Source organism: Phascolarctos cinereus, unplaced genomic scaffold (assembly GCF_003287225.1).
Source record: "Phascolarctos cinereus isolate Bilbo 61053 unplaced genomic scaffold, phaCin_HiC Scaffold_2;HRSCAF=192, whole genome shotgun sequence".
In the NCBI taxonomy this organism is placed as follows: domain Eukaryota; kingdom Metazoa; phylum Chordata; class Mammalia; order Diprotodontia; family Phascolarctidae; genus Phascolarctos; species Phascolarctos cinereus.
In genome coordinates this window covers 94,021,940-94,034,825 of record NW_027555625.1, presented here as the reverse complement: position 1 = coordinate 94,034,825, position 12,886 = coordinate 94,021,940, and the positions used below count along the sequence as shown (strand labels likewise).

General features: G+C 34.5%; 1 protein-coding gene across 2 annotated transcripts in view; it reads right to left on the bottom strand.

Annotated features, from left to right (window-relative positions):
* Window positions 1-12,886, bottom strand: part of MSH2 (mutS homolog 2) — a 63,010-nt gene that overhangs the window by 37,294 nt on the left and 12,830 nt on the right. For both annotated transcript variants that reach the window (XM_021001266.2, XM_078149501.1), the window contains 2 exons: window positions 12,350-12,483; window positions 2,587-2,786 (listed from right to left, as the gene is read on the bottom strand). In XM_021001266.2, coding sequence (XP_020856925.1) covers window positions 2,587-2,786; window positions 12,350-12,483 — 334 coding nt within the window. The remainder of the gene's footprint in view (window positions 1-2,586; window positions 2,787-12,349; window positions 12,484-12,886) is intronic.

Below are 12,886 nucleotides of genomic sequence, written 5' to 3'. Positions count from 1 at the left end.
TGTCTTCTAAGATTACTTTCCATCTACATTCTGTGTGTGTGTGTGTGTTGTATTCAAACACACATTGAAAAAAGGGACTTTTTTTGTTTTTGCCTTTCTTTATATCTGTAGTGCTTTAGCACAATGCCTGACTGACTGAATGCTATCTCAACACCTACTACTTGCCAATATATTTCAAACATGTCAGAGTCCATTTATTCAAGAAGTCATAACATGAATGTTGTATTCAGCAACCCAATAATGCTAAACGAGGTACTGAACATGTACTATCTACATACCATCAATTATTATATGAATAAGAGCATTCACTAAATCATTACCACTTATCTGTGAACATCACCTTTTCAAACATATCTTAAAAGAGTAATTATCAACAACAGGCAGGCACTTTGTGTTTATGATTCTATTAAAGCTAAGTGGACTAATAAGGAGAAACAAATAATCACCGGGGAAAAAACAGAACAAGAATAATATTTTTTTAAAATTCCAGATGGAAGGCCTATGTGTAACAGGTGGTTGGTTGGCTATTGTTGTTTGGGGGAGGGAGGGGTAGCATTAACTACCATGGATAAAATTGTACCAAGTGTGTATTGCTAGGTGAAAGCCACACTTTTCAGGTGCTCTTAAGGGAGAAACACACTAAACCCCAACTCTCTCTCTCTGCTAGTTGACTGGTTATCTTACTAATTCTCTCATATTGAGCCCTAAGGCAATGTAGAAAGTATATTCTGAAATTACCATAAGTTTCCACAAATGCAGAAACAAACAATTTATAACTTAAATGCCCACCCTGTTTTATTTTAAAAAAAAAACTAAAGAAACCTTTTTTTGCTTTAAATTTTTTCTCCTTTCTCAGTCTCTTTCACTCTAAGACTCACAGCTTAGAGAAACATCAGTGTCATTGGCTATAAAATTCATTAATAATAACAAGAGTTAAATAGTTCAATAATGAATTAGTTGAACTCCTAACAAGACACTCATTATATTCTTCTATGAGTTTTAAGAACTGTTAATAGCCAAATGAAATTGTTACCCTTCAACTACCTTACTGGAAAGCCTCCAGAAATTTCCCCAGACTGATTCTCAGACAAGCAACAACCAATTTCTTGGCTAATATTCAAAGCCTTGGTAGTTAAAAGGATATGTCAGAATTCATAATCTCCTGCTACAAACACATGAACCATCCGAGTAAGTCGTTAAAAAGTGATGTAATAATACAACTTATTACAACAAAACTCTAATATAATAGAACAATATAACAGAATAATATAAATGCCTCGTGGGTTTTCTACATAACAGCACTAGGCAAAATTTTGCCCTAAAGGTTTAACAGAAATATCCCTGAATTCCAGGTACTGTCTCAACTTCCTAATTTTAAGAGGTTCAATGAAGAGGATGACTTCAGTGTGTTTCTCTCATTCCAATAGACTAGTTCTTACACGAGTAAGAAAACAATCCCACATTTTTATGTACTTTGTATGTTGTTGCTGCCCCCTGCTGTTCCTAAATCTACCTAACTTTCTTTTCATGGCATTATATTTGTTTTTGCCCAAGTGATTGATCACAAACCAAAAAAAGCCCACAAGCAAAAGAAAATAGCAATTTTATAGCCAAATATTTAAAGCTTTAAAGTCATAATTTCCCTTTGAAATATTAGTGCATTTAGTTAATTTTTCAATTCATCATTCTCATTGCTTTGAGGACTTCTGAATCTAAAAAAAACCTAATACTGTATTGTTCTTCTTAAGAATCAAGTTCTAGTTAATTTAACATAAATACAAATTCTTTTCCACAGCCAGAAACGGCCCCTACTGTCACCTATTTTGCCTGCAATGCCCAAGGTAACCTCAAATATTACGTTTCTAATTCATTTATTAAAGTACAAAGATGTAGGTCAAACCTACAGGCATATCCTGCTTTCAGGCAGCCTTGAGTGAGAAAATAGCATCCTTCAACTTTAATCCAACAATTTTCTGCTTCCTCCCACCTTGCCAAAGCCTGATGGCATACCAATACTAGCTGGCCTTCTTGTAAATGCTTAACTGTCACAAGGATTACAAGCTCATGGATACAGAACTAGAAGAGATCTTGAAAGACATCTGGTCCAACCACTCATTTTATAGATGAGGAAAGTTAAATAATGTCCCCAGGGTCACACTGATAAGAAGTGGCAGAACAAGGGTTCTAACCCAGGTCCCACGATTCCAAATCCAGCTTCTTTCCTTCCGCTGAACTGCATTCCCTCCCAGGCAGTGGACTGACAAATCACCAAGCTGGAAGGCATCCCTAGAGATCAATTTATCCACCATATATCATTTTAATATGATTAAACTCAGGCACAGGAGTTAAAGGACTTGAACATTTGCATGGCCAGAGGACAGGAGTAGAGCTCAGATGAGAACCCAGACCCTCCTACACCAGCCCAGTTCCACTGTGAATCAGTACAAACTCTTTAATAGAAAAACATACAAATATAATTAAGAATGGGTTTGCAGCATCTTCTTTCTAACAGATTGCAGTACATTTTCATGGCAATCAAAGAGTGAGATTTCAATGGAAGGAATAAAAACCACAATCATTTGTTACCTTCGTGTTTTTCCAGTGCTTGTATAACATTAGGAAGATGGTTTATGGCTTGATAGATTCTATAACAATCTTGTAAACTGGCTGCATGCCTCTGAAACTTTTTGGCAAATCGGTTAAGATCTGGGAAACGACGAAGTAGGTCTTCTTGTAAACTCTGTCTCAGCTCTGCATCTACTACAAAGACCTCCACTAAATTTAATCTGAAATAAAGCATTTATCAAAAATTAATCATAAATACCATAATAAAGCACAACTAAAACCTTTCAACTACGAAAACAAAGTCTCAGTTGGATTACAAATTTCCAAATATGTATCTAGAAGTAGGTATTCACAGAGCAGCTAGCAGCAGAAATCTTGAAAATATATACAAATGAAAAATTTGAAAGAAATATGACTGAATAATTATTTAACAGAGCTCTATCAAGGGATAATTAAATCTACATGTTACTTGTTAAATTGAAAACATTTGAAATAATACTGCCATCTTCTATTTCAACATGAAAAAGGCTGAAAGATAAACAAAGACAGAATCAGCTAAAATATACTCCTGTAAGACACTTATGATGGAAAGAATGATAACAGGTCAAATCAAATATCTGTCTTGGTAGGAGAATGCAGTATAAGAGTTTAGGGTTCATTCCAAAATGACACTGAAAATAAAAAATACAACTTTTTAATTATAAATTTAACTCATGTTAAATCACTAAATTAAACAAATAACCCACAAATATTATATAGGTGTTGTTTTATTTTTCTATAATAGAAAGGGATATAGAATGAGGCCTGTGATTTCACCATTAGAGGAAACTACTAGGTGAGGAAAATCCCAATACCAAAGTAGGCCAGAGCCATTTCTGCAACTTGGGAGTGTTAAAAAGATGCCTCAACAACTATGAACATCAGTGCCAAGTCCAGCATCACACAACCAGTATGTGTCAGAGGTGAGACTTTAACCCAGGTCTTCCTATTTTCACTATACCTTCCTCTTTTTCTATATATTATAGAATAATAAAGGATTTATTTTTGTAATCAAGTGACTTCAATAAAAAACACTGAAGTAAACACAAAGGTAATTTAACAATAATGTGTAAGTCCAGGAATATCTTTTTAAAAACTTATCGCACATGTATTCATATTGCCTTACATAGAAAGCTTTTGTAAAAACGTCAAGGAGGGAGGAAATAAACTAATGCATAGATCTGGAAAGGACCTCAGGGGGCATTTATTCCAAACTATCCAGGAAGAGGAGTTCCATCAATACCATCCTTGGGTGACACCATTAGTAAACTATTAAGTTTCGGCTAATGAAAAAAGCAGTGTGAAGAGAAGAAGAGAGGACACATATAATGTAAAGGTCTTTTGAAATGAGGTCAGGGGGTTAAACTACTCCTCACCACATGCTAGATAGAAGACAAAGTATTTCTCAAATCAAGGAGAAGGAAAATATGAATTCAGATTCCATTCTGGCAAGCTGAACCCTTTTATCTTCCAACACGAGAAGGTTGAGGCCACCTAGCTGTAGGTAGGAAAAATATGTGTGGCAGCCCAGGAATGAAAGGACAAGGACAAAAAGAGTATAGAGATGTGATGGAAATTATTGATAACAAAAGATAAGAACAAAAAGCAAAACAGACAAAGGAAAGGCTAGGTATGAATCCAACCCCCAAACAAACATTTTTAAATAAAACCCTAGCAAAAGATACTACAGCAATATAGCTAAAAATTATTCACTATGATCAAGCTGGGATACAAGGATGGTTGAACATTAGGAAAACAATGAACAATTAATCCCCCTTATCTTATTTTTAAAAAATATTAATGTGATCACACCTATCAGATTGTCTAACATGACAAAACAGGAAAATGATAAATGTTGGAGAAGATGTGGGAAAACTGGAACACTAATGCATTGTTGGAGTTGTAAACTGATCCAATCATTCTGGAGAGTGATTTGGAACTATGTCCAAAGGGCTATAAAACTGTGCATACCCTTTGACCCAGCAATACTACTTCTAGGTTTGTATCTCAAAGAGATCATAAAAATGGGATAAGGATCCACATGTACAAAAATACTTACAGCAGCTCTTTTTGTGGTGACAGAGAACTGGAAATTGAGGGAATGCCTATCAATTGGGGAATGGCCAAACAAGTTGTGGTACATGAGAGAATGAATGTGATGGAATACTATTGTTCCATAAGAAATGATGAGCAGGCAGACTTCAGAAAAACCGGGAAAGGCTTACATGAACTGATGCTGAGTGAAGTGAACAGAACCAGGAGAACATTGTACCCAGTAACAGTCACACTGTGTGATGATCATCTATGATAGACTTAGCTCTCCTCAGTACTACAACGATCTAAGGCAACTCCAAAAGATGCATGATGGAAAATGCTAACCACATCCAGAAAAAGAATTATGGAGTTTGAATGCAGATCAAAACGTACTACTTGCTTTTTGTTTTTATTGTTTCTTCTTTCCCGTGGTTCCTCCCATTGGTTCTAATTCTTCTTTACAACATGATTAATGTGAAAATATGCTTAATATGAATGTATATGCAGAGCTTATATCAGATTGCATGCCATCTTGGGGTGGGAGAAAGGGAGGGACGGGGAGAAAATCTGAGCTCAAAATCTTATGGAAGTGAATGTTGAAAACCAAAAGTAATTAATATTTGAAAAAATATTAATGTGTGTGTGCATGTGTATATGTATGGATGTATGCATGCATAGATGTATTTTTAAATCAGCAAAATGTGTGGCACCCCAGGAACAGAAGGACTAGGACAAAAAGAGTATAGAGATGTGATAGAACCTATTGATAATAAAAGAATAACGACAAAAAGCAAAAAGGACAAGGGAAATGCTAGGTATGAATCTACTCCCAGTTAAACCCAACCAACTCAAAGGGGAAAAAAAGCAAACATTCTAGAAAAGGTCATGATGACGACTAGCTACTATGCTTTAAAGGAAACAGAACAAGAAATACCCTAACGATAAAGAGTCTTCCAAGAGTACAAAATGAGACACACAGATTTAGAGCTGAAAAAAGGGCATGGGCAAAACAAAAATTTGTTTTGCTTGATCATACATGTCAGTAAGTGGAATTTTTGTTTTTCTTTCCTTCTTAGGGAAGGGGGAGGGAGAAAAGGTCACTTTTTCAAAAAGCATATATATATATATATATATATATATATATATATATATATATATATATATATATATATATATATATATATGAATATTTTTTAAAAACAAATGAAATAAGGAGAGTTAATTATCCATTGTTTCCTACCGTTCAACTATCCTTGGATCCCATGGACTAATTCAACTTTATCATAGTGAATTATTTTTAGCTATATTGCTGCAGTATCTTTCTAGGATTTCATTTAAAATTTCTGAATCAATATTCCTCGGATACTAATCTATAATTCTCTTTTTCTACTTTATCTTTACCTGCTTATGTATTAGGAGTACATCTGTCCCTTTAAAAAATTTGGTAGATTGTTTTCTGCCAAAAACAATAAAAACCTTTTTTTTTAAACCGTATAGATCTTTTGTTTTCAAATCGTCCAAATGTGTGGAAATGTTTTGATTAGTATTTTTCTTATTAATGACTTGTAGCATTCTTTCATATGGTGTTTAATAGTTTACAAGCATTTGTTCAAATTCTTTAACCACTTATATACTAGGCAATGTCTCTTGGCCTTATAATTTGCCTTAATTCCCTATATATGTTGGATATCAGACTCTTATCAAAGACATCCGATATAAAGTTTTTTATTCCCCAATCAACAGCTTCTCATTTTCCTAAAAGAATTAATTTTCTTTGTGCAAATTCTATTTAATTTCATGTAACTGAAAGCATATGTATGTTTTTCTCTTTTATAATTACTTTTATTTCTCATCTGATTAAGACTTCTCCCCTTAGATATAACTGTGAAATGTACCTGATCATTCTCTTCTAATTTTTCTATAATGGCATGACCTTTAACATTCATTCAGGTCAAGAACTCATTTAGGGTTTATTGTCGTATATAGTGGAAAAAAAATAAGAATTTTCTAGAATGCACAGTATATACTGCAGCTTATATACATATAAGAGTGGCACTTCTTGGGTACTGAACCCAGGGAGATCTAGGCTTAACTTCTGCCACTTGTGCATTCCAACTGCTTGACCATGGGCAAGTCACTTACTTAACCTCTCAGTGGCAAGCCAACTCTTTTAAGATAAAGTTACAGACAAGAAACTAATTTCTGTCAGTAAAGGTATTTCCCCCAAAATGGTGAACTCACAGACCAGGAACACACACACACACACACACACACACACACACACACACACACACACACACACACACACACACACATACACACACACACACAAAATCTTTGATCTCAGCAGAAATCTTGAGGCCTGATAAATTGTGAGTTACAGAAGTCTATTTGTCATGACACAAGTGAAATTAATTTAGTAACAGTATTTGCAACTAGCTAAAAAAAGAAAAAAAGATTACTACCTCTGTTTCCATGGAAATGCCACTTTAAATGACAATTTTTAAGGGATCAAATTTAGTATTGTCATAATATACTGTCAGTACGACACAATAGGAATGCTAAGCATCACACAAACAATTGCATGCAATATCAGCTCACAAATTGCCTAGAAACTGATAAGTATAGCAATTTTTCAAGATAGCCAATTCATAAAACTACAACAGAAAAATTACCTTTTTTAATCAAAGTTTGGCACTATTTATTACAATATTATGCTTTATTTAAAAACTGGCCTTTTACCTCTGAATTCACAGCTAAATACGAAGGAAATTTTGCTATGCACAGAATTAATAAAAAAGGATAAATGTGGTAATACCAATTAGTTCAAGAATTCCTATTAAAGTTTCCAGTTCTCTGCCTGACACCATAATTCTGTTAATTATGTATATATGTGTCATATTCCTACGAACATAACTAGGCTGATCCTCAGACTGACACACAATCAGTCTGCCAAGGCCAAGCTCAAAGCCTGTACAGTTTGGAAGAGACCCCAGAGGCTGGGCTCCCTTGCTATCATTGTCATGAAACAAGGGTCATTCTATAGAGAAGCCTTAATCCTATGTCAAATAAGATAGAGTGGTATTTTTAATGTATTGATGGTATAATTCAATACCTAGTACAACACAATGCCCTGAACATTAGATAGTTAAGAAATGCATTGACAAATATATCACCAAGCTAAGTTAGCAAAAGGATAAGAATAACTTTCCACAAAAAAAATTACTAATTATAAATAACCACTTAAAAATATGCCCCAAATCACTAATAACAAGAATTCAAACAACTCTGAGGTTTCATCTCATGCTGCAACTTTGCAAAAATTACAAAAAACTCCAAGAGTCAATGTTGGAGGAACTGTGTGAAACAGGCATACTAACAGGGAAGGGGGAAGAGGAAAGGGAATAAGCATTTATATAGTGCCTACTATGCGCCAGGAACTGTGCTAAGTGCTTTACAAATATTCTCTCATTTGACTCCAGCAACAGCTCTGCAAGGTAAATGCTCTTATCCCAATTTTAAAGTTAGGGAAACTGAGACACAGAAGTTAAGTGACTTGCCTAGGGTCACAGGGCTAGTTAAGTGCCTGGGGCCAGATATGACCTTGAGTCTTCCTGACCATGGGCCTGGCAATGCCTCTGTGGGGAGAGGAGGGGGGAGCTTATCTTTTTTTTATCTAATACACTTAGAGAATCTGTAAATTGTTCCAACTATTGTTAATATGAATTTGTAATTATTATTTGTATACTGGAATAAACTGTATACACTAATCTAGCAATCCAACTACAGGGCATATACCTCAAGAACAAAGACAGATATAAAGATCAACTATTTACCAAATTAACAATTTGTGGTAGCAAAGACCTGGAAATCAAAATGGCTTTAAACAAACCTTACATTGCATGAATGTAATAGAATATTATTGTACAGAAAATAAATGCACATTTTTAAAGGAAATTTCTTTATTGAAAGGATAAGTAGGCCTTGTAAAGACCTCATAGCCAAAAATTCTACAGGAAGTCAATCCAAGAGGGAGATAGGAAACTCAAAAATGAAATTCTGAAAATATAAAGGGAAACAATTCCAATGCCAAGGAAAAATGGGAGCCGTACGAGTAGACCTATGTGAATGCTCAGAACTCATGAACCAAGTTAGATTTTTTAAAAACATAAATAAAGAAGCAGGAACTGGTAAAAGCAAATAAATAAGAGTTTATAGGGTCCTGTAAAAATACTGTCAAACTAATCACAATTCCAGAGAATTGATGATGAAGTGAGGCTTAAAGTGCAGAATGAGATAAATTTTTTTTCCAACATAAGGATTTGTTTTGCTGACTACGTATAAATTGTTAGAAGTGCTTTGTTTTTCTATTTTTTTTCCCAGGTGAGAAAATGGTGTAACTGAAAAAAATTAATTTGAAAAAATTAAAATCATGTCGACATTATTAAACCTCAGAATAAGCTAAAGCTGAAGAGGGAAGCAAAGGAATGACAAAATGGAAGAAAAGTTCTGACAGAGAAAAAAGAGCATCAAAGAAGGGACAGGCTAGTGTGGATTGGATAGTAAAAACTGACCACAGAGAAAAGGCAAAGCTGCTCAATTTTTGTTTTAATTTTTTTTTAATCCATGGAGAATGACCCTGGTACTATGAAAAAAGGAAAGTGACACCCAAGATAAGAAATAGTAAAGGAATACTTTAGTTCCCCTTAACTCATTCAAGTCAACTGGCCCCCTAGAATGACACTCTTGGATCCTCAAAGAACTGGCAGATGGAGGTGGGCTTGCTAAGTCATTATCAGTGATATGTGAAAGACTGTGGTGAACACAGACAGGCCCCACAGGTCTAAAAACGGGCAAATGTTGGCCCAATTTTCAAAAACAAGTTAGAAAATAGTTTGGGGGTTTTTTTTTAATTTTTTTTTCCTTTTTAGGCAATTGGGGTTAAGTGACTTGCCCAGAGGCACACAGCTAGTAAGTGTCAAGTGTTTGGTCTGAGACCGGATTTGACCTCAAGTCCTCCTGACTTCAGGGCTGGTGCTCTATCCACTGCGCCACTTAGCTGCCCCTAGAGAACAGTTTGTAACCAAATGTCAGATAGTAACCTTGACTTTAATTCCTTAGAAGACTCTAGAATAAATCACCAAGGAAACGGCTAACAAATATCTAGAAAAAGCAGTGATTATAAAAATCCAGAATGATGAACAGCCAGTTCATCAAGAACAAGGCTTGCTAGGCTCACCCTATTTCTATGTTTTGACTGGTTTGCTAAACTGTAGATTAAGGCCACTGTTGTAGATACAGTTTACCTAGGGACTCGATAATAATATGATTACATGGACTTGAATGGTGAGGATCAAAAAAGTCATTAATGGTTCCATGTCAACTTAGCTGTAGATCTCCAATGGAGTGCCCCTGGGTCTACGTTGGACCTTATGCTACTCAACAGCAGGTCATTTAACCCTAAATGCCGCCCCCTTCCCCCAAAAAATTAAATAAAAAATATGGTTCTGTGAATACGGGGAATTCAAAGAAATATGTAAAGATCTGTATGAACTCATGGAGAGTGAAATAACGAGAACAAAAGGACAATATCCAGCAAGGGAACAACAATGTAAACAGTAAGGCTCCCAAAAGAAAAGCGGAATTCAAAATAAATGGGAAAAAAAAAATGTCCTCAGAGAAGAGACAATGACTATTAGGACAGAACGTTACATACCTTATAGGATGGAGTCGCTCTATCACATACTGTTTAAATGTTTTCATTATAAGGTAAGTTTCTATACAAAGGGGAGGAGACTTTTTTCCAGAAATAATTGTTTTAAAAACAAAGACATCAATAGAGTATATTTTTCAGAATATAAATAAATTCCACACCTATGATGTTAGGGATTTTAACTTTTAAAAAAGTAAAGTCTTAAGTTATAGAATGTATACTTCATAGTATACTAAGTCCCTAGCTATAGGAAATATGTGCCCATCTACATAAGATAAACAGGAAATAATTAACAGAGGGAAGGCAATGGAATTAAAAGGGTTTGGGGAAGAACTTCAGTAGAAGACAGGATTACAGTTAAGACTTAAAAGGAAGCCAGGGACATCAGTAATTGGAGCAGTGGAAGGAAAGTGTCCTAGGCATGGAGCACAGCCAGAGAAAATGCCCAAAACCAAGAGATGAAGTGTCTTGTTCGTAGAACAGACAGGAGACCAGTGTCACTGCACTGAAAAGCACAAGTTGAGGAGTAGAGCATGAGACTAGAAAGGTTGAGGGAATAAGTTTATGAAGGACTTTGAATGCAAAATAGAGCATTTTGTATTTGCTACTGGAGCTTATTAGGGGTGACATAATCAGATGCTTTAAGAAAATCACTTCAGTGGCTGAATGGAGGATGGACTGAAGTGGGGAGAGACTTGAGGTAGACAGATCTACCAGCAGGCCACTGCAACAATCCAGGCATTTGGTGACGAGGGCCTACACTCAAGTGGCAGCAGTGTTAGCCTGAACCAAACAATAAAACACACCAAAACCCCACCTCATAGCTATGAGGCCCAAATGACTTAATGTCCATAAATAAAGCCCTTATATACCTTAAAAAACACTATGTTTAAAAAACACTATGTAAGTGTCAATCACTAATAGGCTGAATTTTAACCCTACCTACTGCCAACTAACTGATTTCTAAGATTTGCTACTAAAAGTTTTAAAACACAGTTTAAAGGAAAAGAGTATTTGAAACTTCTATAACAAATATTTGACGAATACTGTACATCCCATGCAACTTCTAAAGGAAAATTAATAAACTGCACATCAAAATAAATATTATCACAAATGTCACATTTTATCATAAATTTATGGATAATGCCTATTTTAATATCTGACGGTCATTAAGTTTAGTAAACTCCTTGAGCCTAAAGAAATGAGCACCTCAGAAAGGACAAGGATATATTCAATTAGTCTCATCAATCCACAACTGAGTTTGGAGAGTCAAACTTTTGTTATATGTAATATTGACAGTTTATAAATGACTCACTTAATGAATGAGAACATGGACCACAACTGCAAGGTTAGGTATTATAATCAATTATAAGTATTACGAAAATTATAGCTAACAAATATTACCTTATTTGACTAAGTATGACTATAGATAGATGAGATTTTAACCTTATATACTGTCAATTAATTTCAAAGCTTTGCTACATAGGTTTTTAAAAGACACCTTAAAGGAAATGATTCGGAACTCCCACAGCGAATATCTTAATGTTAATATTTTATTTAGTATTTTATGCTCCAATTTGAAACATACAAGTACCATAAATCCTACAAAAACAGAGAGCTATTTAAAAAGAACTCATTTTTTCAACAAAGAATATGTTAGAACGGAAACACAGAGTCAGATATTTTTAGAAACACAGGTTCTTTCTTTTAAGAGGTCAAACTTTTAAGTAAATATTATTCCCACTATTACTTGCTCCAATATCAGAAGGCACCACAGCTTTCAAACAAAAATACTACAACAGAGATTTCTAATCTTATGCACTATTTTATTAATATTTCTTTAGCCACAAGTTTATAATTATCTGCTATTACCAGTCAACTACATAATTACTTTGATTCTTCTTCTAATAAAGACTACTTAATTTTAAGAAAGCAAGAGTATCATTTATAGTCAAGTTGGTTTCCATATGACCACTATAAATAGGCATGTTTATCTACCTTTCCTCTATCCAGTTCTTATCCAGTAGTGGCTGCTTAATCCATTGATTAAGCAGTCTTTGGCCTTGAGGGGTTTTGCACTTATTCAGCAGTGCAGCAAGAGACTGAGTACCACTTTTGTCTTCAGCAGAGCCCTAGTAACAGAAGGTAAGAGATGAAATGACAGGCTTATTAGCATGTCTCACTAAGCCAATGATAGTAATTAAAATTTGTATTTAAATGACGAATTTTTATATAACTCACAATATACAATCAAGCTTCTGCCCAATGGTACTTCTGTAATGACATATACTACTATTCCTGTAACCTTAAGCCGAAAACTTCAGAACCAAATTTAAGGATTGCATCCTGTGTAAATTTATTTATAAAACTATTCTATACTACTTAAGAGTAGAAAAATAAAATACAACAATTAAAATTTATTGCATTTATCTAACAATACTAATTGTACAATTACACATTAAACATATGATACTTCTAAATATTTAAGAATACCAGAACCCTTTAACATAACATGAAACTGTCACTGAAGTCCTA